The 27,080-nt window shown below is 45.2% G+C and overlaps 1 protein-coding gene across 1 annotated transcript in view; it reads right to left on the bottom strand.

Annotated features, from left to right (window-relative positions):
* LOC142776188 (uncharacterized) overlaps positions 1-21,434 on the bottom strand; it is a 93,545-nt gene extending 72,111 nt beyond the window's left edge. The window contains exon 1 of the mRNA XM_075879397.1: positions 20,950-21,434. Within this exon, the coding sequence (XP_075735512.1) occupies positions 20,950-20,970 (21 nt within the window). The 5' untranslated portion in view covers positions 20,971-21,434. The remainder of the gene's footprint in view (positions 1-20,949) is intronic.
* Positions 21,435-27,080: the final 5,646 nt, after the last annotated feature.

Below are 27,080 nucleotides of genomic sequence, written 5' to 3' on the forward strand. Positions count from 1 at the left end.
TTGTTACGTTCTGTTCTGCAGCGGCACTAGTTACATGGTTGCGGTCGTAGACGCTAGAAGCGCTACAGAAGGACCTTAACCTGCGTGATTGTTGATATTCACTTAAGCTACCGTATCTAGCACGTAATTAGCCTATCTCCACTATGTTGCGTTCGGCGTGACATCGCAGTGCCTGAACGTGCCCGCGCTTCAGCTTGTTAGAACACGAAGTTCCCGCACACGTTTCAAACCCGATGATTCAGGTAGGCACGCTGACGACGATCAGGCCATCGATCGCGAGGTTACAGACATGTAGCGTCGAGCCAGACAGACACAAAGCTCAATCAACCCCCCCCCCCCCCCCCAAAAAAAAAAAACGCTCCTCCTTAGCGCCGCGGGCCGCTCTAATGAAGTGCGCAGCGCCGGCTCGATGTGAGTGTGCAACAAACCAGGGCTCGGCAACTTGCTGCGGCCGGGCCTCATGCGCGTGCCCCCGCACGACGTCCGAACTCCAACCCCCCCCCCCCCCCTTACTTTGTGACATTTTATCTTAAGGCTAACATAACAGTTTTGTCCTCAAGTAGATTTTCACTCGTAAGTTTCAATTGTTTGTAAATTGCAGCTTTGTGACATAAATACCCATCGCTTCTATATATGGATCTATTCCAGTTTTTTACATTTTTCTCAATTCGCCAATTTTTTTTCCTTTTACCTGTGCTGGATTCCTCATCCTACCAAGCTGAGAATGTGAGGGGAGATAATTACAGGTAGTGAAATATTACGACTCATACACAGACCAGTGGGCAGGCACACATTTCATATACTTGACATAACGAAAAGTACACAGCGTGAGACAGCACAAAGGCAAATACTCCTACAATGCACACAGACATGTGTCGATGTTCCCTTTACCTAGAAAGATTCCCCCGAATTGAAACAACAAAATACAGCAATCATATGACAGTGTGCAGTGGCGATGGAAAGAAAGATGGACAACATGGCATCTACATTCTCGGGTGTTTCTCATTTATTTTTCAAGCAGTTATAGCCTGAGTGGTCATGAAAAGCACTTAGAGTCATCCGTGATTTAATCAAGAGCCATACTAGCAATAATTATTCCACACGAAGGTCACAGTGTGATGAAAACAGCATGCGGTACTGTTCATGTCTATTTCCAACCCACATGTACATAGCTTTTCTCAATGTGCCCATTGTAACAGATGTCGATCGATGCAATACTAAATGTGAGCTGAAAACACCAAGGGATATGACGAATTGCACATTTTATTAATTTTTACACGAGCCCACTATATAATCAATCAAAGAAGGGAATTCAAAGAGCTCGTTTTTTTGTTTAACTCCACCTTAATAAAAAACAGAAGGTAAGTAAGCCAATAAAGGTATGGGGAATGTTAACTGTACTGTTTTAAGTGTATCGTAGCCATTGTGATATAGATGTGCATAACAACAAAATGGACGAAAACCAAGCTCCACCGACAAGCACCAAACCTGCAATCTTCAAATGATGCACCTCATGCTCTACCGTAGCTCAAGTTGTATAGCATTGCCCGCATTATCCAAAGGTGGCAGGTTCAGTACCTGTTGAGGGCAAGTTATCTTTCCATCCACTTTGCTTTATGCACATACATATCACAATTATACATTTACAACGGTGCAATTTAGGTCCCCTGTACCTTTCCTCAGCTTCACATTTTTCTGGTTTTCATTATCCTGCATAAGTGAAACTGGAAATTTTGCAAGAAGAATGCAGCAGCACCCGAATGATTTCATAAAGGGCAATGCAAGCTTGAATGCCACAACGGACCATCACTTGAACACTAGCTGTGTCTGAATAAAATAATCTGATGGTAATCACATCTAACTAAATTATCATGTCCAATCTCTATTAATGCATATGAACGATGACAAACTGAAGTCTACACATTCAACAAATACCTCTTTAACTAGATGGTTTTTACAACTATACATGTTATTTCAATTGTTTATATTTGGTATCACGTTTTTACCATGCATACAACTACGATGCCATTATGTCTTCCCTTTGTGTTTTTATGCATTCCTTGCAATGGTATATGTGGTGATTCTAACTTTTGTACAATTGTACATATTGATGGTTGGTATTTTGCTTGTGTAGTTGCCTCATAATCTACTTCCCTTTCTACTGTATAGTTATTTGCTTTTGCTGGTACATATCCCTGTATTGCTCCTGCATTGGTTGGTGCAAGCTCTTACCCCATCTTCTGTTTTTAATTACTACACTTGATTTACTGAAAAGTAAACAGCAACTGATTCACTAGGTGTCGATAAACTAATTTTGCAACTCCATATGACCCACTGATTGTGAAGTTTTGAAATTATATGAGGATTGGCTATGGGACCAATGTAAATATTGTTTTGCTTCACATCCATCTATGAATATTCAGTCAAAATAACTTAACCTCTGGGGTTTGAGACTACATGTAAGAGAATGAAAAACAACATTATCGAAATAAAGACTGCTCGGTTACTATGGAAGAAGCCAGGTCAAGGAAGAGTTGAGCGGGTTCTGACACTCTTCACAGCTTCTTCATGCTTGAACTTTTTGGGTTGCACTTAAGTATTTACACGCCTTCACATTAAACACTTGTGGCTAAAGTTTGCCGTTCTCCCCATAAACATTGCCTGAAAAAAATTCCTGGGTTTAGCCATGGATTGAGCCCCTTTTGCAGGACCCTGTTGGCTATTGCAGCTTAACGGTTGCTAATTGCTTTCCAATTAAAGATTGCAAAGCCACATCTTCCATGTCCATATGTTGGGTCTCCTGTTAAGTGATTGCAAGACGAATGTTGTCGGACGCTGCGTGTACTAGTAGTGGCAGTTAGTGTCTCACTAACCATATCAGTTAAAAAAGTGTTTGCATCTTACTGGCTTCTGTGCAGAGCAACTGTTCAGGCTTGTCGCTATTTTGTGTAAACATACCAGCTCATGTGAAATGGTATGAGGTCCACATACATTCTTGCTCCTATATCAGATGGCTTGTGTGTGGTTCTATGTTCACATACCTTAGGCATTGAAGGGTAACATAGTCACATTAAGACAGAGGTCCTCTGGGGTGTTCCACTGAGTCTCGTGCCGGGTCCATTGGGCAGATCGGTTCCTATTGGCTATACCTCACTTGCAACCCCCCCCCCCCCTTTTGGTGCACTCAGTCCTGCCTTGTCATCCGAACAAGCACAACTATCTGCGAGTATTTCACTGAATTAGTAGAAATGCAATACAGTGCATGTTATGAAGCCACATTACTGATGCACTAGTATTTAGTAATTTATTTCTTAATGCGTTGCCTGCATTTCACCCGAGGGCAATGCACAAAGAGGATTATCGCAACAATAACAAATGCACTGCATGAAGTGAAACAGTGCTTACAATCTTAGCCTCACAAATTCAAACACATTGATTGTGGTTCACAATAAATGACCTGAACATTGCTTGACCATTTCGGGAAAAAAGAAAAAAAAACGTAGCATCAAAACGGTTATACGCACAAAATACACACAAATACATTGTTGATTATCATAGTGGAAGCTCACAAAATTCATAAATAGTCTGCCATGGCATCATCTCCAAATGGGTCAGGGTAAATAAAATATGAGTGACATGTAGCTTGCACAACTTCAATGAGTAGTTTGTCTATTGATTCACAGCATGTAAGCACAACAAATTTGGCTAAGCCCTGGTCAGCTGGCTTTTTTGGTTTAACATGGCGAAAAGCAACAAAATCTGTCGCTTTCTTCTTTGGTTAACAATTGTTGTGGAAAGCGACAAGCCTCGGAGCATGAGGTTATCGACCTCTTTTAATTGCACTGCAATTTCAAAATCAGTCTAAAAAAATACATGGCTATGCATCATATCGGCACTTCAGACTGCTGGAGCTGTTGTCTAAATTACAAATTGTTTTTTTAGAGCATAGCTTGGTACACTAACTGGTCAGTATGATCAGTTACACTCATTCAAAAGACATGAGTCAGTACGAGTGCGTGGAGAGTGAGTAAGTAGACACGAGTATGAATGTGAGCAAGTAATCTCAAGTGGGAGTGGGCATGAAGCGGATTCAATGAAATTTATTTTCATCCTGTAATACAGAAAGAACTGTGATGAAAATCTGTCTTCAGAACAATTAATGTTGAGAAATTTGATCACAAGTGAACTCAACAGTGATTAACAGGGCACTGTGTGAGCGCAGGAACACCGAAATGAGCTTATTGAGAAGCTTTACTTTTCAGTGATACTTTAGTTCCATAATATACTCCAACAGTTCGGTGCAACGAACTATGAAGTTCAGCCTCATGGCATGATGCAATTGTAGTGGCACTACACATGGCTTGAAGTCTTCCGCGTATTGCAGCATAAACCTTACCGTGTGTGCTGCATGGACTATGGGCGTCACTTCTCACCTGCTTTCTTAATTCATATGATTGCATGCATTCACAGTTTCACATTGCTTGCAGCACTTGGGCAATGTTTCTTAAGAGGGGGTTATAACACATGTACTTATTCTTTGTTTTCACTGCTATTGTGCTTCACTAAAACCTTACTGTTGCATGTTTTCCCTCATAGCAAGCCACACCTTCACGTATTGCAACATTCTTTAATGGTGCTCTGTCATAGAGTACCGCAACATTCTGTCATGGTCAGCGCATAGCTTTTTTAGTTTCTAAAATCTGTAATAGCCACTCTCGTCGTCTCATCATGCACTAACTCGCGAAGGTAAAACATTTCCTGATCGTGGTCTAAAATATTTACATTGAACGATATGGCCACAGTGTAAACTATATGCTCTTGCCGGCCCTGCTAAAGCACCCCATTACTGACTGCATTAGATATTCGTGCTCTTCAGCCCACTTACGGGCAAAGTGTATCACCAAAGAAACATAAAAAAGTAGAGGCCAAATGCAGGCATTCACTACAGTAACTGCCCATTTGGTATCTTTGCAAAAAAAAAGACAGAATAAAATATTTCAGAAAAACTTTGTCTGACAAAAACGATGAGAACGGTTGATAACGATTATAACAATTAGTATACACCCGATGTTTTCCAGGGCCCCTAAACAGCCTCTCATACTACGAAAAACAATCGCGCTATTCTCTCGTCGCTTTTCTCGTCTTTTCGGCACATTTCGTGACGCGAGAACGGTGATTCACGTGACGTCACTCAAACTGTCGATTGGTTCATATGAAAGTGGTCCATTTTCCATAATGAATGGTCTCCTGCCAACCTTTTTCGGTGCAGTCGCCCACCCATTCTTCCTTGCCCCGCATGGTTATCGTGCATGATCGACTGATTCCACTTCGTTTCTTTCATTTACAAATGCGCAAGCGGAGATCGCCGCGTGTAGCCGACAAGCTCCAAGGTATGATTTTCGCAGCTGTCACTGCTGAAACCTGTACACGTGTGTGTTTTGTGAAGAAATATGTGGTGAGGGGAAGATAGCGCCTTCAGAAAGGGTAGTGAAGGCGAGAAAGAAATCACTCTTTTGACATTGAAATTGGAGTTGTTTAGGGACCTTTTAACAAAACGCAGTAACAACCAAAAACACCTCAGTGCTTTCAAAGCAGCACGCGGAAAATGTCATCTCGGATGCAGGGTTTCAGAATCCTATGTTACGCAGCGGCACGATTATCAACCGGAAAGGGGATTCGTAAGGATATGCAAATTAGTTTATTTGCACTGCGCTTAGTCGGTGACGCGTGCGGCTTCGCGCATGCTCGACAGGTCAAACGAGTATAGCATAACAAAACGTAACATCACACGAGGCGTGCCCGAGTCACCGCGAGACAGCCTATACCGTATACAGAGTGTGCACAAACACACACACATCATCGTCGTCGTCATTATACAAACGAATATAGCCTACAGCCGTCGTACTCCGCGACGGCTGCCACGGTCGACTCGCACGGGCGGTGCGCAAATCAGAGCGCGGCGGCAGGCGCATGATACGTCGGCTTCACGGCAGAGCCCAAGTCGCGAGAGGCCAAAAACGGTGCAAGGGCTGCGAAACGGGCGAGGAGAGACGGCGCAACGCTCGCACAGCGCCGCTGCATTCGCCGAGCGTGGATAACGACCGCGCATCTGCCTTCACGCACGCGTGAACCCCTCGGAGAGAGAGGACGACGAGGGTCCGTCGGTAGCGCGCGGTGTACGAGGACACGACTCAATGGACGACCAGGTTAGCGGGGCCCGTAATATTCGGTCAAAATGAAGAGAAACAATCACATGTCTTCTCGGTCGTTGTTTGCACTGTCTGCGCGCTTTATTAAGAAAACCCCGCTCCTGCCCCTTCCGTTCTTCTTGAGCGGGCCCAACAGAGGCCGCGGCGACCACCGAGAAATGCGCGGTGGGCGGGTCCGCCGTGCAAGTCAAGCGGACGAAACCTGTTTGCATATTGAGTTGCCGTTCCGCGCGCGCGACTGCTTCTTGTCTGTGCGGCGAGATCCGCTCTAATTACTCCCGTCTCCGGTCGCTTGTGCACGGGTTTGATCGCAGCGTTCTGGCCGGTGTCAGCACGAGGTTTCCATTGCTTGTCACGTATTGGGCTTCGATCGGCATTTCGATTGCGTAACATTCATCAAGGGCGTGCACGGAAAAATGGTCTGCGCGCACACCAACGTTACGTATACAGGACGCCCCAACTAACTCTAGCCAGAGTAGAAATATGCCGGCGAACTGTACGACGACGCGACCAAATACTGCATGTTGCTCACTATTGCATGAAGTTAGTAACACTTTCTTTTTCTGTTGTACTTAATTGCTTAAGTAGGCGACATTAGTTAACTAACTACCGAAGCAACGGGCTGGGCAATGAATTCCAGTTAGAAAGTTGTGTATCAGTTTACAAAACGTCCGATTGTAGTTTCAAACTTTCTCTCTACTATTATGTATTGGTGTTTTTTTTTTCTTGTTTACTACTGATGTCCCCTAACCTTCGGAGATTATGACAGCCATTAAAACAAGAACTTAGAGATTTTTTGTTTTAGTGAATGAAGAGTATTTTTTTTTTTTGCAAGACCAGCTTTTGCAAGCTTTTCCTATTTATTCGATGTCATTGTCATTGAATCATTGGTTCAGTGTGAATGCTAGATCCTTCAACGCGCTTCCTTTTAAGCGATCACAGACAAAGCTGCCCGCATTTCGCCAGGGGCGAAATGAAGGATGACCCATGTGCTTATATTTAGGTGCCCGTTCATGGACAACAACACGTGGTCGAAATTTATTCGAAGTCTCCCACTATGGCGTGCCTCATGATCATGCCATGGCTTTGGCACTCAAATGATCTTTTCAGAGTGATTTTTACGCTAGCCTATTACTTACGAAAAACTTCCGGGGCTTGATACGAGCAGAAATCATTCATTCTTTTTTTGTCCGAGTTTTCGCGCCTATTTGCTGTATTTATGCGTTCTTCCTTAACGTTAGGTCATCTTGTTTTTTTTTATTCCTCCTACGTTCTGAAAGTTTTTTTTTTTTTTTTTTTTGCAGAAGCCCTGCAGGAAGTATGCATGAAATACAAAAGATCCAGTATGCAAGCACACACATTTAGGATCGCATAGCACGCGTTGTCAGCCTACATATTGCTTGTACAGGGGCAACACGTACGCTCTCAGCTAAGAAATAGAAAAAGAGTGATATCGCATGGCACCCTTTTGACCTGAGCTGCATTCAAACCCGGAAGTGGAGACACCGAGAGGCACCAAGGAGGCAAGCACCGAAAACGGAAGACCCGCCAAGTGTGTATGCACGCGATTTCCGAAGGATCGCGTTTTTTTTTTTCGTTTTTTGTTCTCGTCGCGTGAATCCCCAAGATCCACGGAGACGGAAGTGTGACAGCTGAGGCCAAGCTCGATTAAGTTCCATGCCGCTTGCACCAGAGCCTTGCGAAAATTTGGAGCAAAAATGTAGCCCGCCCCATTTCGGTTCGGAAGTGCCGCATACAACAAAGGCTTGGTACACACACACACGCACGCACACACACACACACACACAAACACACACACACACACACACACGCACGCACGCACGCACTCACACACACACAAAGCAGTGACCTTCAAAGAATCGCGGTGACGTCCCGCGAAGCGCTATCAACAGGAAACGTCGTTTCGATTGCCACTCACGTCCTCACCGGCATTCCCACAGGGGGTCAATCGTAAAATTCTGCGCGATTGAATCTGTACTCGACGAACGCCTCCGGCAATGAGGGCGGTACGAGGAATGCGGAGAGGCGCTTTCATGATTATCTACTTCACATTCAGAATGTGCGGTATAAACCGTTTTAACGGCGAGCAGGAGCGTTGTCTCTAACAGGTGCATTTTCTTCCCTATCCACCCACTGTTCGGCTACCGCCATTGGTCCAAGGCTGATGCGTGGCGATGGCTGCGTTTTGCATGAGCGGCTCATGAGAGCTGCAGCGCATGCAACAGCCTTTTCTTTAGTTTTTTTTTTTTTTTCACGCGCTAAAGCACTTCTGCTGTCGGAAATTGAAATGTCAGACTAGCGCAGGTCGACAGGTTACAATGGCGCTGTGTTTGTGTGTTTGGCTGCCACAACAACCATTGAAAGCATAAAAAGCTGGCAGCCGAGACATGCGAGGTGCAACTTCCTTCGAAATTACTTTACTATGTGACAAGCCTCCTTTACAGAGAATTCTTTTCAACCATTTCTTTATTACACAAGCTTGTGATTCAGCTTGGGTGCTGGTACACTTCACTTGCAGCAACAGAAGCAATGTCGAAGCTGAAAGTTGATACAAATTTTTTTGTCCAGAATTCTTTTGTAACATCAACATCCCCCATTTCTATGAAACAGCCCATAAGTTACAATGCCTGTGGCTACTGAAATATATGCGCGTGCACTTTCAAGATTATCGAATGAGCACTTTCCAAAGTGCATGACAGAAAGGCCTGCATGACTTTTGTGCTATTTGGCTCAGGAACGTGCATCTAGCACTTTTTGATGGCACGTCATTTCTTGACTTGTCAATATTGCGACAATAACTCGGGCAGTTATGTGACAACTGCACTGTTTTTTTTTTTTTTTGAAGCAGCCCAAATGTCATGAATAACCGACCCAGAATTGTTATTGCCTGAAGAAGTGCGCTTGTCGTCATGCTTCTTTAAAAAAAACGACTGCAAATACTGTTAGAAAAAGTAAGCGCACTTTCGGCGTATATCGGTGGCGGCTGCTCGCGCCGAAGCGAACTTACGCAATGCTGTGCTTCTATAGATGTGCAATACGCTTATTCTCATGTATTATCTGTGTTGCTTCTACTGGGAAGTTTGAGCTAATCCATCGCATATCCATTTGTTATCCTGCGCCACAATCAGACACAAGCTTTTGACTATACGATGAAGACATGATTCGACCCAGGCATCGGTACCTAGTTGTGCTTTCTTCGTTTTATAAACTTTGTGTCGCGGTGTTCTGAGCGAGACCAGATGGTCTGCTAGCGATTATACAGTGGTTCTCAACTTAATGAAGCATGGCAAAGAAACCCGAGTTATTTTAAACACTAATTCACGCAGTTAAAGTGCAGCAGGGCAATGGCGTACGCATTCACTCGTCTCTATTTACGTTTCTCCGATTACTTCGAGAGTTAACCGAAAAGCTTCACGCTAGTGCATACTCTCGGAACCCAACAAGGCCGCCTAATCAAGACAAACTATAATTACCCCATTTGCACGTGATACTCAAGGAATGCATTGAAATTCTGCTCATCTCCTGTCTATCGTCGGCACCTCTGCGGGAATGTCTCGTGGGTCGCTGACGCTTTCTTTTTCAAAAGTTTCGAAGCTGACAGTTTAGCGATAACTTACTTGCGTCTTTACAATCGCAAAGCGTTGCTGTGTTTTGACTGTGTACCACGAAGAACAGCAATACCCTGTGTACTGAGCGCATATGCATGGCCTCAGATATCCACACACCGACACGGCGGCGAACCATGGCAGATGCTAGACTGCGCATACGGCTGAAAAAAAAATGACAGCCTCCTTGTGAAAATGGTTTATATGCGTACGGAAAAAAAAAAAGCCTTCTGTCCTGACATCGTGGCTGTCGCAGGTCTATACGGTGGTAAGCGGGTGGGTGCGTAAGGAACAAAAGTCTGCGCCGATTTGTCTGGAGTGAGTGTACCGCGGCAACTATATGGACGTCACGATTGACCCCGCACGTGTTTCGGGGCATGGCCCGCACACGTCCACAGACGACACAAATTCGTGCCCGAACACGTGGTGTTCGCTGATACAACACGGCGAACGCACGACAGGACAGGTCGCCCTGCCGCGAGCTGCCTACAGGCTATGTACAGTGTTGCGTTTTCTTGCTTTCGTGTTTCTTTTTATCGGTATGCAGGATTATCGAGGGCCCAGGGTTTGATCAAACTGGCGAAAACGCTGTCTATGCGTAATGTTTTACTTTTTGCTGTTGTTACTCAGCAAACGTATATCCTCTGGGCACGCCGTGAGACAGGCATGCATCCTAAACCCACAATGGTTATAAAAAAAAACTATTTCCCTGCACTGCGTCATTTTGACCTAGTTTATGAAAGTTCCTTACGCCGTAAGCATAGGTTTAAGACTTCGACCTATAGAAGGACATAACCAGATAGTTGAATCTCGTGTCTCCAGTTTTCCTCAACGTTGCATGTACAGGTGAACAATGTACGTGCCGATTGGAGTCTGTATGTCCCACTGTATTATTTCTGCATATACCAATCACACTGCAGTGTTCTGTGCAAATAAGTGTTTTTGTTTTTCGTAACCTTGCAATGGTGCCGAAGGCCTCGTATTTTGCCGGTGACAATTCAAGGGGAGGTAAAAGCCAGCCGTTGATAAAACATTTTATTATGAGGCTGCGGGTTAGTATGCTCCACGGATGATTACGCGGTACTTATACACATGGGTTCGCCAATAATCTATTTCGAATTTCTACATTGCGCTGATGTGTTCTATAGTAACGTATATTTATCTCAGTCAGTCAGGAGTTAACACTTTAAAAAGGTTTTAAACGTACTGTCCCCCATAAATAAAACCAAAAATTATTCAAAGGTAAACTGCCGAGTGTGGCTTTGTTGAACATAATACCACCTAGTGTTTAATTCACAAAAACAAACTAATTCATTAAGTTTTCATCAGTTAGCTACTGGAATATATTGCGAGTGATGACTCGAAGGCGATAAGTTCGCAAGGCCTTCCCACTTTGAATGATGTTTCAGGGTTACACTAGTATCGAGATGTTCATTCCCGAAGACTGCGACAAAATGAAAGAGCATTCCAGTTACCTGCGTGTTTCATTGTAAAAAAAAGCGCGTCTTGTTAAAAGATTAACTGGAACAACGGTGCATTTTCGCCACGACTTTTTTGGAGTTGCATAACTGGATATCCGCATGTCATCCTTAGAATTTATTCCAAGTTCATATTCCTTGCAGACTCACCGGCTGCAATTCATCAGTTGCACATATGTACCGTGAATCTGCGTGATTCTTACTTCGTTTGTGGACTGCAGCACTTGCATCGCAATTAACTTTCCAAGTAAATTTCGTTTCGCTCGAAAAATCTTCATCTACGAAGTCTTTAAAGTTCTGTATAAGAAAATATTTGTTTATTCTTGTTTTTTAATGGCGCAAAGATACAGTGGAACACTGACGTTTCCCAAGCCATGTCGTATTCTACTCCGACATAGCTGGCTGAAACGCAATTTAAACAATTGAAATGATGGCAGCCGCAAGTGGAGGGTGATACAAGTGGGCAACGAATCCATTAATTAGGTCATATTTATAGTCAGCACCAACCTAAATGTAACGTTGCATGGGCATCACTGCCCAACCAAAGAATAATTTTCCTAGGTGTACTAGGAAATTGCGCTCCCTAATTTTTAGGACGCCAAGTGATTTTACCCGCGTAAGACAGTGTTGACACGCCACAAAAATAAATATTTTTGTGTCGATCGTTTTAAGTTGAAACCTTTAGTGCCCTGGTTAATCTTACGAGAGATCCTGATGTGAGCACTGGTCTGAATATTACTGCTTTAAAAATATAAAGAACAAACTTTTGCTGTCCCAAAATCTTGGTATTAACATTAGCGTAGTAACAATGTCTCAGCTTCCAGCGGATTTCAGCCGGCGCAAGGGCAGGCGCACCACGGTTCTATATCAGTGAACGCTGCACTGATTGCCCCGCCGTGGTGGTTTAGTGGCTAAGGTACTCGGCTGCTGACCCGCAGGTCGTGGGCTCGAATCCCGGCTGCGGTGGCTGCATTTCCGATGGAGGCGGAAACGTTGTAGGCCCGTGTGCTCAGATTTGGGTGCACGTTAAAGAACTCCAGGTGGTCGAAATTTCCGCAGCCCTCCACTACGGCGTCGCTCATAATCATATGGTGGTTTTGGGACGTTAAACCCCACATATCAATCAACCAATCAAGCTGCACTGATTATTTGGGTGCTCAACAATTATGTGTTATACGACGCTTTTTATCAGAGGATATAGATCATAACAGTTTGAAACTACAGCTGATCTTAGATAGACAAGTATATCTTATTAACGAATTCCATCGGTGTAGAGTATTGGGCATGTTGCTATGGCATTCTAAAACTGCTCCTCATTTCCAAAAATTCTCAAAGTGGTGGAAATGAGAACGTTCAGTGAGGAAGCTGCCGTAAATACGGGGGGGGGGGGGAAGCGACCAGTAGCAAACTTGAGAAATTATTTCTTGATTAAAACAATAAGTGAATGAAATAGACACTTGATTATCACTGTACTCCATTAAGAGGTCTGCGCAAATTATAAATATTTCTGCACAGGTCCATGCTACAGCCACCAGAGTTATTTCGTGATTTAATGTTTTATAACGTGCATCACAGGCGGGTGCCTACAGACATTGTTTAGTTTGATAAAAAAAAACGAAATCATACAGATGGTAAAAGTCAGAGAAGAACCTTCAGATTTGTCCCGCCTGTTAATTACGAGAGCTTTGATAGTAGCACCATGAGTGCCTCCACGGGAGACCTGTTAAATTTATGCAACAAATATTTTTATCTAGCAAACTTTATTCTTGGCATGCCTTCCGCGAATTTCTCTTGACCATATATGTATGCAAGTGTCTCGTTTAGGCCACTGCATTTAATGTTAGACAAAGCAACCTAAATTCTATACTTTCTGAAGTCGTGTCTTTTTACACATTCTTAGAGAGGGCAAATGAAAACGGTGACATAAAAATATAATAAAAAAGGGGGGAGCGAGGAGACCGGCCGGAATGCGGCTGAGCCTGTTCTTCTCTGAGAGGAGCGCCACGAAGTAACCACGAATTTTCACCGTCACGCAAATACAAAAAAAAAACATACCCGCTATAGTATCAGCAGCCATGAACCGAATGAACCAAGGCGTACGCAATTTGCACACGCCTCGAAGCGCTGTGCGCTCGGCGGCCACCAACCCAGGATTATTTTATACAACCTGCTACGGCACGCTTGACGTGTTCCGCACCGGCCGCACTGTATCAGCCTGATCAAGAAGCGGCTGCCCTCTATTTAACAAATCAAGAAAGGCGCGCTAAAGTGGGGGGAAGTATGATAAGAAGCGACAACCGAACGGCTTCTTCCATTAACGAGAAAACCAGATCAACTGGTCATCGTCTGCCTAGCTCAAATGCGGAAGACAGGGCGCGCCTCAAGTGGTCGCGGATGAGCCGTGCCGTAATCGGGAAAGGAGGAGCGTCCGCGGATATGTCAGATAACACAGGGGAGCCAGTTGTCCGCACAACGACATTCCCCAGCGCCGCTTCAAAGTCACGGTCGGCGTAACCGATCCCCTGATCGTATAAATAACGGACGTGTATTCGCTGCCTTCGGTCTATTCCATGCCTGTGAACATCGCTGGCTCCGTCGACATACTACGGCACCCACCGTTGTTTAGAGCCAGGCAATAGGTCTACACAGTTTAAATGGGACGGCGTGATAAGAGGAGTCAGAGAATAAAAAAAAAAACGCTGATCAACGGTGTTCAGAATGTTTGCCGGTGAAATACGTCGTTCAGTGTGAATGCCGGGTGTGTACGTATATTGAGTGTAGATATATAAACGGTGGACGCCATGCTATTTATACCGAATTTCAGGTTTGTAACTGAGCTTAATTCCTGTGGTGTTTCTCTTAGGAGCTATTGCTGCCTCACATATATAGCACACATTTACGTTTCGACTGCGCTGTAAAACAAACTGCTGTGCCGAGCTTCACGTGACTCAATGATTTAAATGAATAAATAAAGAAATAATTATTCTGTGTGTTTCTTTTATTCTTCATTATATGTGAAGAGTGGCGAGGGTATAGCTACATACAGGGCTCACTGCATGAAAATAACAGTTACAAATATACACTAAAGCCCAAATAATATTGAAATTCTCAAAACATAGCTATCGCGAGTCGGCACTCCTAAAAAATTACAGGGACTTACTAAGTTGGAGGAGGGAAGCGCTTCTCCCACTATTTACTACTGCGGAAGTAACTGAAGGCAGTAACTGCTAAGTTAGTAATCTTACTGCTATGACACTTACTAATTTCAGTTACCACCTACAGTGAGGTATAGTAATGCAAAGTTAGTGGCTTAACTACCACAATCTCAAATTTTAAAATAATGAGACCCTATGACACTGTCTTTTCATGTGATTATCATGGTAATCACATGAAGAGACAACACAGAGACATTGTGGTACACACTATAACGACATCCTAAGATATTAATGTATACGAGCACACACATGTAGGCACGCATAATATATTAATATTTCTATATGCTACCTCTAACAGTACCACCCCCAATATATATACGTATATATAGCACTACTTCTGTGTAGCACACACTTCCCAAGTGAGCTAACCTCAAACAATGCTTTCATTTTCTTTTTTATACCCGGATTTTTATACCTCACTACTTGCACCCAGCCATTTTGGCAACCATCACAAATGTACCCGAAAAAAATCGTGCTCATTTTGCCCATCAAAAGCAATGGTTTGGGAAGTTGGTTTACACATTGAACAAAGGCATTGTTGTAAATTATTTGAAGGTGAATAATATTGCCGCCATTTTTTTATGTCACATACTCCTCTCGAAATGTCGCCAAAATGTTCTGTGTTTGCATATTTTCATTGTAATATTGTGCTGGGTACGAATATATGAGTAATGAATACCTGCCCCACCAAAGGCTTATTTGGCGTTAAAAATATTTTCGCACCCCTGAAGTTTGATAAAGAAATCAGGAGAACAAATCTCCAATTTGAAATGGTCATTTCGTTCCACATTGAGATGCAATTTAAACCACGTATAGGTAAAATTAAAAAGCAGCTTAGTGCGTCAATCGAAAGCAAATAACTACTGTTGGTATATGGCAAGTTGCATGCTTACAATAATAGTTTTAAGGCAAGAAATAATTTTTCAACTTCCCCGTTCAATGAGGAAGTGATATATGACCAAATATGAAGATACAGATGCCGTTTTGTTCCCATGAAAGTTCGGCCGCCGTGGAGAACCCACAGTATAAAGCTTAGCAGTGCCCCAACTTAGCCGCTGAAAGAATGCATGGCGGCTTCAGTTGAAAGCTATAGTAGATGAAACAAATTAACTCCACGTGATATTCAAGCAATACGCCTGTCAAGAACGTGGCCTCTCCTGCGCGGACCATAAAGAATTCCGTGAAAGGAGACGAAGAATATCTCGGGTTGTACATCCCAAGACATCGATATGATTATGTGAGACGCCGTAGTGGATGGCTCCGGAAATTGGAACTATCTGGTGTTCTTTCACGCGCGCTGACATCGCACGGCATACGGGCCTCTATCATTTATCCATCGAAATGCGACCACTACGGCCGGGATCGGACCGGTGACCTTCGGCTCAACAGCCGAGCGCCTTAACCACTGCGCCACCGCGGTGGACGGCAAGCAGCTTAGAGCATCTCGGTCGGAGCTGAGCAACGCTACCGTTCGTTCCGAACTGTCAAAACATATTAACACGCAGTTTTGTCCGTCTTTTTTACAGCTAAAACTGCTATCAGATCACAACGGCCACGTGTGCCGTTTGTGCACCGCCGTCACCACCACCGGTGTCCGTAACCAATATCGTGCGAAATACGAAAAAAAAAAAATGCGTAAAGGAAATACACCTTTGACACAAAAGGGTACGAACCCGGATCGCCTGCGTGCCAGCCCATGTATTCTACCAGAGAGCCACGCCAGTGCTTCAAACTTCGTTTTAAACTTGCCTTAGTCAGTCTTGATGTCGGAAAAAAAAATCGCGTAAATATAACTAATAAAGCGTTTTAGAACAGCAAAGGAACAACCATGCATCACACAATTCGAATTGTATACCGTGTGGGTCGACGAATGCTCCAACCCCTATTACAAAAATCAAGTCAAGTTCTTTGGCTTCGGGATTAATTCTTGATAGTCGTCATTCACAGCATGAAAAAAAAATGCACATAATTTCTTGCAAGCGTGCAGCAGGTACAGCATGCCTCACCGAAGAACAACGAAGGGTGGCAAAGTGAATGCCTCCATTGTACACACGTGATTTATGGCGTAGTGGGTGCCCTGCAAGCGCGCTTGTAGCAGGCACTCCAAAAAAAAAGTGTTGAAAAAAGGCTCTGAAAGGCCGCTCTTCCAGCTTTCACTGTGACTGTGCTGCGCGTTCCATGCATGCCTGGCGTCTTTTTTTTTTTTTTTTCTCAATCACACCACGCGAAACGTATGCAATCGTTTAAGCGCTATATTTGGCGCTGTTCCGAAGACTTGAACGAGATGCTCTTTATACACGTATGTGATTTCTTGTATTGATTCGTGGTAAGGAAGAAGAAAGCAGGTGACCGAACACCTAGAAACCTCGTAACCATGTGCTGTACTGCATCGTCTTTCCTTGGTTTTTTTTTTTTTTTTTTTTGTTATAATGTTAGATGAGACACCCCGTGTAGCATATGCAGCTGCCCTTTGACCATGTCACGAGCGTCGCTCAGAGTCACGCTACTCAGCTTGCGCTGCACTTCGTGTATAGCTGGCTCACGTAGCGAAATGAAACGAGGAGGAGACATCGAAGTGCAGCCTTGGTCGAATTGCCCTTCTGCCACAGTGCACAAAGCAATTGGACAGACACGATGCTTAGTAGCAGCGCAATCTGTATCATTTCTGGTGTATGAGGGCGATCAGATAGTCATCGCATACACACACTGATTTCTGTAGTCAAAAAAAGAAACGTCGCCATGGTGCTTCTGACTCGCGTGGAACCAAGTGCACGAGCTGCAAGGTTTATAAGCCCCGCCGCGGTGGTCTATTGGCTAAGGTACTCGGCTGCTGACCCGCAGGTCACGGGATCGAATCCGAACTGCGGCGGCTGCATTTTTGATTGAGACGAAAATGCTGTAGGCCCATGTGCTCTTGGGTGCACGTTAAAGAACCCCAGGTGGTAAAAATTTCGGGAGCCCTCCACTACGACGTCTCCCATAAGACCATATATGGTAGTTTTGGGACGTTCAACCCCACATACCTATCTTCATGGTTTATAGAGTGGTTGTGTACGCGAAGTATGCCCGATGGAGCGAACTGCAGCGTCTGAGACGAACTGCGAACTATATACTCCGCATGAGGGGTGCAATTTAGTGCTATGGATGACACTGCTCGCTCTTTGGTTTACGAAGGAGTAAATTGAAGAACGAACGGACGAAAATTGCACTGACCGAAACGTAGTGATTTATGTTTGGGCTAATTCGCTCAAGAAAACTGGCTTTTTTTTTTTTTCGTGCGTTCAGCGATATGAAGGAGAAGAAAACAGCTCGTATATCTCAAACAAAAGTACCTTAGTTATAATCATGCGCAAGCTATTCGTTCTCGGAGCATATATCAGTTCGATTGCCAAGGCACCAAAGTGCCGCTGACAAAAAAAAAGTGATTACTTTTTCTGGTATATGTGTGGCACCAAGAGATGAAACAGTGTTTAGTCACGCAATATGCACCACGATAAAGATGTACCACATATTGGTTATTTGTCCCTTCACTAGTCACGTACACTGGGAATATGTATACATTTTTTTCGGCGTTTTCTCGACGCTCATGTTGGATGCACGGAACATGAATGACACATTGGACTGTAGTATTAACGCTATAGTGTTAAAGGGACACTAAAGAGAGAAATGGTTTTCTATCATTTTGGAAATCACTTTTTTCATAATTTCGAAAATCCCACGCTTCCCGCACGAACCGACTCGGTAAGCGAAAAAACTCGGGAAAAAAAATGCATGGGGCGACGCCAGCTTGAAGTTCCCCCTCCAATCACCATGACGTCATAGATTTAACAGAATCCACTCAGGCCTACGTAGGTCCTGATAGGTAAATATGGGGCACACCATCTTTATAGCGGGCCATATATTTAACATGAAAAGCTTCAGGAAATTCGGTAATGTTGAAAAAACACGAGAATTGCACTTTAAAATTCGTGACGTCGAGCACGGATATTACGGCGCAACATTTAAAAATGGAACTTAAACTTTGATTTTCTGATGTATTATACACTTGGGATGATTGGCGGAATGGACGACATTAGAATTCTCAGAGCACGTTTTAACAATTTCAATAATAGTTTATTTTTAGTGTATACCTTTATAGAGCTCGCTTCTCGGAAATTCCGTTGTCGGTGTCTGGTTCTAAGTAAAAAATATTCTTGTCCGTGGCTAAAAAAACAAGAAATATCCAAATAAATAAATATTAAAAATCCAGGATGTTTACGTGGCAAGCGGGAGTTTTGCCAAACAGCCACGGTATTGCTTGGAACTGCTATATATGTGAAAAACATATCAATGTCGTGTAGCAGAACGAATGTTTTTAACCCATGTAATACTGCGTGCCATAAGCATAGAATCGCGCCAGGCGTCCAGACATGTCAACTGCGCAACGAGTGGGAGTTTTAAAGGCCCATGCACTCATTTAAAGGCCCACTCATTTAAATACCCACTCATCAAGGCCCACTCGTAAAGGCTCCCTCAGACATAATTAAGCACCATCAGCTGCAAAAGCATCAACGAAGTGAGCAGTGGCTTGAGCTCATGCGTTGCCTTACGGACGCGTCGTGGACCCTTCGCTGACTCGCAAAGGGAAGAGTTGTAACAATACTGATTGTTGGTCTAGTTGGTACTTGCTTGATGACATGCTTTGGCCGCGAATAAAACACACAAGGAGTAAAGGAACACTCAACGACAAGCACAAGCGGCTTGTGCATGTCGTTGAGTGTTCCTTTACTTTGTGTTTGCGTAATTCGCGGCCAAAGCATGTCATTAAGGAAGAGTTGTGGTGTTGTGGGCGCTTGACAACTCTACTTGCAGCAGGCATTCTATAGGGTATAGTTTGAACAGGTTAATGTTACGAGCACTTTCGTTCGTTTCCTTACGGCAACGTTGAGGCATGCACCGAGAACCGAAGCCAGCATATAGTAATTCAGAAGGCAATGCGCACATGGTCCCATTATGTCATCGCGTTCTCCACTTGAAGTTCAAGCATCCTCTAGGTTTTCCTTTCAGCTCTCTAGCCTGAAATTCTTAGCATATATAAGTATAGTTTTTGAGATCAGCAATTGCCCACACAGTTATGTCTCTTTTCTCGTTCTTCGTGCTCTTTCTTCTCTAAATGTCATATGCCAGTTAGCTCCACCGCGATCTATCTCGATTTCAGTGTCAGGAATACAGGGTATGTTCTTCTGTTGCAAACAAAGCTGGTAGGAGGAGATGGTAGGGAAGGGTGTGGTTTACGTGCATAACCCTTCGCCTTTCAATAAGGCATTTCACAGTGTGTTGATCCCTTCGGACAAGTGACTCCAAGGGCGAACAGCCAAAATCACCAAAGTGTATACAACAAAGCGCAAACATACAGCAGATAAACTTGACTGATATTTTGTTCAAGATACCTACTCCCTTCCACTTTTTTTTTGTGTGTAGGTGAGCGCCACCGCCGAGTGAATTCATCACAAAACGCCGATTGACGCTCTTACATTTCTTCACGAGAAGGAAAGCTAACAAAAAAAAAGGCTGCTCTAAAACACAAAAGAGCCTTCTCGGCAAGGAAGCAACTAAGTGGAGGGGGCTGGGCACAAAGGATAAGGAAGTAGAGAATAATGGAAGTTATTCGGTAGCGCATTTTTTCACGTGTTTGTGGACGGAAAACTTGCTTTTGCATTCTTGATTGCTATAGAATTTATAACACCGCGGCACACATGTTTCGTATCATTATATGACGACACAACACTGTCGCTGGACTGGAAACAGCGGTTAAGGTAACCTTTCCAGTTGTCACAAAACAGCTGATGTCGATTGCCAAATAATGTTTTGTCATGAAATCCTTATTAACATTGGTACTATGGTATGAAACTATTTCAGCTTAGTTAACAAAACTGTTTCATACGTTTGCAAGTAAGTACTGTGACTGGCATACTTAACTGCGAAAAAAAAACATTAAGTCACTTGGTTGACCTGCAGTGCATACACAACCACCGATTCAAATATAAAAACCTCCCGAATTAATATCAATACATTGAGTATATAGAAGTCGCGGAAGAAAAGAGGCGCGGCATGTCCGGAATATGCGTTCGGGACAGTCTGCGCGACTTCCTCCGAAGGCGCCGACCTCTGATTAAGTACGCCAGTTTTAACATTTGCCATTTTAGTCATGTAAGGTCATATTGGGACCTCCAATAGAAAAGGCGTGTTAGCCCTTAGCAGATTACAAAAGCCATTGCTATGGGTTCCATTGCTCCTTGTAGAAAGCTTTGTGTCAACCTTTTGGCCAAAGTAAGTTGAAGAAGAGCTGACCAAAAGGTAGTATTTCGGTCGACCTTCCAGGTCCAGAACATTCGCAAGCACGCAGACACCCGGTTAAACTCGGGGAGCATTCAATACTCACGATGTAGTTCCAGAAAGGCATCCCATTTATGTCCACCCAGTCCGTCTATGAAGAACTTATCGTCCGTGCAGGGGACAACAACCGCCGGGTAAAGGTCGCGCAGGTGGCCGTAGAAAGACGCTCCAGTTAGCGGATCCCAAGCACGGCGATCGGTAACGTCGACAGAGGTAGGGGCGGTCGCACACGACCACGTCCTGCGTCGTTCTGTTCCAGAGAACGAACGCGGCACACCGAAATCGGAGCACACCGGTGGGCGCACGCACACACTTCTGGGCCGGCTCAGCCAAGGGTGGCGCGACCGCCAACGATGATATGGCAAATGCGGCGACAGAGCGGAACGATGAGTGCCGTCGCAGCTACGGAGACTCCGGAGAGGAGGAGTCACTCGCTGTTTGCCCCCAAGACGTCACGCACGCACACACAATCGTGCGCGCACAACATACACACACAGCGCGACAGGACCGCGACGAAGTTGCCGAAAAAACAGCAGGAAAGGAGGCCACGGCGAGGAAGAATCTGTATCGTATTTGGAAAAGAAAAATGTCGGCTAAGATGCTCCGTAGGAGCAGCGGGATTCACGGGCAGCCCGCACGATCCGCCTGCGCTGACCAAACTTCCGCTCGCCCCGCTATCAGCCATCCCCTCACCACCGTTTTTTTATTGTTGTTAATATTATTTTGCTGTATGTTAGCGAGAAACAAAAAAAAATGCGCGGCGGCAGCCCTCATAGTTGTGCTCGGCGGGCTTCCCCGAGGCAGCTCAGGACGAGGGCGAGGAGAGGCTCAGTTTGCAGTTGTGGGATCGCCACTATAGGCGAGACCCGTTCCCGACGGCTGCCGAATCGCAGCTACTGGCTGCAAGCGTCACGTGACAGGGCGCTATAAAGTGGTAGTTCCTCTTTCTCCTTCTGGTTCCGTAAATGAGATGTACTACAGGAGGCGCCCGTAAACAAAAAAAAAACAGCCAAAGACAAAGCGCTCCACATTAAGGTGAGCAGCCGGAAACAGGCGAGAAAGAAGAAAGAAAAAAAATGTCTAAGGTATACAGACAGTTCTCGCGGCGCCCAGGGAAACAGGGCAAGGTGGCGAGCTGTGCGGAGGAAAGGGAGAAGAGGTTACGGCTCGTCTAGAGCGTGCTGAAGGCGGTGAAGGGCATCGACGTCGAGGGCAGGGCGATGCGCGGAAGAGGTTCTTCCTTTGCGAACAGCAAGCCTGAACCCGAAGCGCCCCGAAGAAATTATTTCTTCCACCAATTCTGTCAGTCTGTTCGGCTCGCCGCTCTCTGTGTGTCATGTTTGAGCGGACGCATGTAGTTATGTTCATCTCACTAGAGTTCGTTCTCGATCATCAACTTCCTATTTCACAACCTACTCCGTGCATTTGGTGTCACGTGCTGAGAAAGCCGTGGCTCTCATTTTGCTGCCTTCATTATGAAGAAGCATAATCGAGAATGTAAGCCCCGCGTGCGTGCGTTTGTTCGTGCCTGCGCCTCTCTATATGTGTACGTCTACAAGGCTGTGTGTGTGTGTGTGTGTGTGTGTTTGCGTGCGTGCTTGTGTGTGTGTGTGTGTGTGTGTGCGTGTGTGTGTTTGCGTGCGTGCTTGTGTGTGTGTGTTTGCGTGCGTGCTTGTGTGTGTGTGTGTGTGTGTGTGTGTGTGTGTGTGTGTGTGTGTGTGTGTGTGTGTGTGTGTGTGTGTGTGTGTGTGTGTGTGTGTGTGTGTGTGTGTGTGTGTGTGTGTGTGTGTGTGTGTGTGTGACGCTTACGAATTTACGTGACCATGATTTTTAGTTGTTTCGTGTCGGCGTTGAGATGTGCTCTTCGCGGGGAGTTCCCGTGTCAGCAACACGAGAGTGTGGAGCCTTGCGGTGGAAAGGCCATATGATCAAGGTTAATGGAGGATACCACAGGCTGAAAAGCCGCCGAGGCAAGCGCAAAGCGAGCGCTCGAGAGTCTTCCCGAATGCAGTGCAGTGCGCTAGAGAGAAGGAGAAGGAGCAAGGTATATAAGAAAAAAAGGTCGCTGCGCTTTCTGGAGCGCTGGCGCGATTTGAGGAATGCACTCGCGTTTCGTGGCAGGAGAGCGCGTTTTAAGCTGCACAAGAAACGGGGCGAGATGAATTATCGTGTCATCGCATCCAACGGCCTCTCATTCTTACTCACGAGCTGGATCCAAGATCGCGAAGCTACAGTCTTTTGTTGAAGCATTAATGGAGAATAAACGCCTGGGCATCACGTAGGGAGAAAAAATGGGGGGGGGGGGATATTTCTTTTGTGAGATTTTTGACTGCTGGGGAGCTCTTTTCTGTCGCCGCGATGAAAACAGGCTACATCGCACGTCAATGGCCAAGAGTGGATGACGAACCGACGGAACCAGTGCCGATTACCGGTCGCAGATATTTATAGGCATAATTCATTCCTGCGGTACCTAGACATCTACGCTGGGCGGTAATGGCGTTCAGGCAACCACCAATGCAGGGTCATTTCAATGGCTCTATTGTGCTTCGGCTATTTATCGGAGTTGTGTAAAACGTTTTCCCAGGCCGGAAGTATTCGTTAGCGTCATATGGTACACGTTTTAGTGGTACAGTACAACTTAACAGCTATTCCGAAAACAATAACTATTCTTGCTGCAATAACTTAATCAGTGCAAGAAATAAGGCCGTATTAACCTAACCGGCGGACGAAATAAGCGAAATAACAATGTCGCACGCACGTATACCGGTCGGTGGTCTAGTGGCTAAGGTGCTCGGCCACTGACCCGCAGGTCGCGGGATCGAATCCCGGCTGCGCCGGCTGCATTTCCGATGGAGGCGAAATGTTGTAGGCCCATGTGCTCAGATTTGGGTGCACGTGGTCGAAATTTGCGGAGCCGTCCACTACGGCGTCTCTCATAATCATATGGTGGTTTTGGGACGTTAAACCCCACATATAAATCAATCAATCGCACGGATACCGGTGAAGACTCTCTAGTGAATGTTTAGCCTACTGATAAATACACAAACATGAAAGTAAGTGCGCATGCGCAAAAAGAACAAAGAAACCACTTGTTATTGGAAGACATATCCGATCAATTAGAACAAATTTCAGTCCTGTTACGTCTAATAGATCGATTGATTCGTCACATTGGATGCTCCGAAGCAAAACTGCTTTATGAACGCCGCGCGATGGTTGGCTCCAGATTAACATTGAAAACTCGGGGTTGCCAATAAGTATATATATATATATATATGAACGTGTATCTTGGCATCTATTTGGTTTACACGATAGATTACGGATGGGTGGTCTGTCCACTGACTGGAATGATCCGCCTTCCATTACTGCCTCGTAGTCTTTGAACAAAATATGTTCAGACACTTATAAACTCCTCAAACAGAACTGTAATTAATTTTACACAATGGCACATCCAGGAAAGCTGGCCCACTGAGATGGGCATGCATGATACAGATATGCCACATATACGCCACCTTTACTACAATGTTAGCTCTGCTAGAGGCTCATGTACTGTGCGATGTCATGTCACGTTAATATAATAGCAGAAGTTGAAATTTTCAGTGCCCTCCACTACAGCGTCTCTCATAATCAAATCTTAGTTTTTGGTACGTTACCCCGGTTATTATATAATGGTCGCTCAAATTGGGCGCACGTTTAGTCTGCGTACCTTACCTGCATCTGCGTTTTCCTGGAAATACATCCCTGTCACACCCTTCTAGTGAGGCCCCGCCGATCCAACATCGACGTGCGGCAGACTCGCAGGCTTCCACTTTACGCTTCGGCCTGCGACGCCTGAAAGGCCTCGAAGTGGCACATTTCGAATTTATTTGCGGGTTGGTCGACCCGTGCGGGGTTGCACGTGTGGTGATGTAGATAATGTCACGCACTTCGAGTGAGGCCCCGCCGATCCAACATCGACGTGCGGCAGACTCGCAGGCTTCCACTTTACGCTTCGGCCTGCGACGCCTGAAAGGCCTCGAAGTGGCACATTTCGAATTTATTTGCGGGTTGGTCGACCCGTGCGGGGTTGCACGTGTGGTGATGTGTGGGCCTGACCGACGCACTCATAGAGCAGACACGGAGTTCGATTACACATAAACAAGCATTTAATTGGAACACTGGCAAAGGCAGGAGTTAAGAAAAATAACAGAGAGGAGTAACACTGATACGCAAAGGAAAGAACAGCTATATAACAAAATATGCTAAAAAAAACACTACAAAAGATACAGACTAAAGACAAATATGCGGAACATTAATAAAATAACAACAAGATGGAAATCAAAGGAGAGAGACACTAGAAATTAATTACAGAATGATCATAGTGGCGCTTTAGAATTTAAACGTGCGACGCAGCGCACACTACAAATATTTAAAAAAAAGGCTGGTTAAAACAAGTTTACGGGGTAACAAAAAAGTCACAATAAAAAGTTCCATACGGACCAAACCAGCCCTTGGTGCACGTAGGGGAGTTGACGGGTGCCGCTGAAGGTCTCGCCGGCTTGGTAGACGACGAGGGTGCCCGGAATTGCAGCCGTCTCAATACGTTGCGCGGGTCACTCCGTGCTCGCCGCCTACGCGAGACTCGCGACACCGACGACCGCACTTGTTGCTGTCTGAACGTCAACTGCTCTTCCGATGCAGTTCAAACCGCCTCAGGGGCGTACACGTGTTCCCGTCTCATCTGGGAGTAATTTTGCTTGTTTCAACCGCTGGTGCCCCTTTGGGTACAGGTGCAGGGTAGACGAGCCGGCGCCACGCTGGGTCGTTAGTCGCCGGATGTCGTCCCCCAACACAAAAGCGCCCCTCCTTGAAGGTGGGGCCCGCGGATGCTCCGAAAATTGGAGTCGTTTGTGACATAGCCCCCTTCTTAAGAATATTACTGCGTAATATTCAGGAAAATCACAAACGCTCAATGTTCGAGAGCTTGCAGGGTTCCGGTTGTCCACCAATGCGTTTTCTTTTTCGCGCACCATTTAACTGACGTGGACGACATCGCAGAGAACACCTGACACACTACACTTCACGGTCACCATAAGATGAAAGTCATAACTCGCGCACAACGTCATGGCCGCACACATTCGAAAAGAAAATCACAAAAATACTGCACGATTTAAGGACAAGGCACGTAGGCATTCCTTTATGCCACATATTAAAACAATACACGCTTTAAGTGGTATTGAAAAGTCACTTATTGACACGCAGCTTTCAGAAAAGATGAATGAGTAACAAATCGCCATGATCATTTGTGCACAGTTCTTGAACATGCTCCACACTAAAGCGCTTCCTTTCAAAATAATAATAGAAAGAAAAGTCTTGAATAACATAGCGCCATGTTTGTGCACTCATGCGTACCGTAATTTACTTCAATTGTACGACCAAGCAGTACCTTAAATTAAAAGTCCAACTAAATAAAATAACAACGTCCCTAAAACAAAGCTTTCCAAGCTGAACGGGTAATAGGTTGAAACAACAGAACATCGTCTACACACACACAGACGACACAAGAAAACCAAAAGATTAACTAAGCTATTAGTCCCCCCTTCATGGAATGCTCCTAAATCGAAAAACATAAATGAACATTGTTTCAACCAACAAGTCATTTGCCTTTAGGGTTAGCTTTGAGTTCCTATGTACGTAACCTTTATCCGTGCTCGAGGTGGTCGCGCTCTTGGGGGAGCCGTTCGACGCAAGCAGGGCAGAGAAAAGAGTGTACGGCCGCCACACGGACGCCTGTTTCTCGTTAGTCTGCACCTCGGAGGCATGCCCTCGTCGTCACCGCATTCTACGGAAACGGGTCCCCGAACCACGGCGTGTCGTTCGGCCGAAAGGCGCTGCCTCGCAAGGCACCCCGCGCTTCGAGCAGGACAATGGAGCGAAGGAGGTCGGCTCTTCCGCGCTCCACGAACAAATGCCTGCCTCGCCCCTCTATCTGTCGGGCGGTTTGAAGCATAGGGACCCACTCGACTGGCAAATGCCACAAAACGCAAACGAAGCTTTCGTTGCGTTGATTGCCGTTTGGCAATTCGCGATTTTCCCGGTTGCTTTGCAGCCTTCGTTTTCCTTCTGCTTGTGCGGCGTCTTTTTCTTTTTGGACGTTGCCCAGTGCTCACTTTTGAGAAGTCCGCTTGCAACATTAGCAGA

The sequence above is a fragment of the Rhipicephalus microplus genome, chromosome X, assembly GCF_043290135.1.
Source record: "Rhipicephalus microplus isolate Deutch F79 chromosome X, USDA_Rmic, whole genome shotgun sequence".
Taxonomy (NCBI): Eukaryota; Metazoa; Arthropoda; class Arachnida; order Ixodida; family Ixodidae; genus Rhipicephalus; species Rhipicephalus microplus.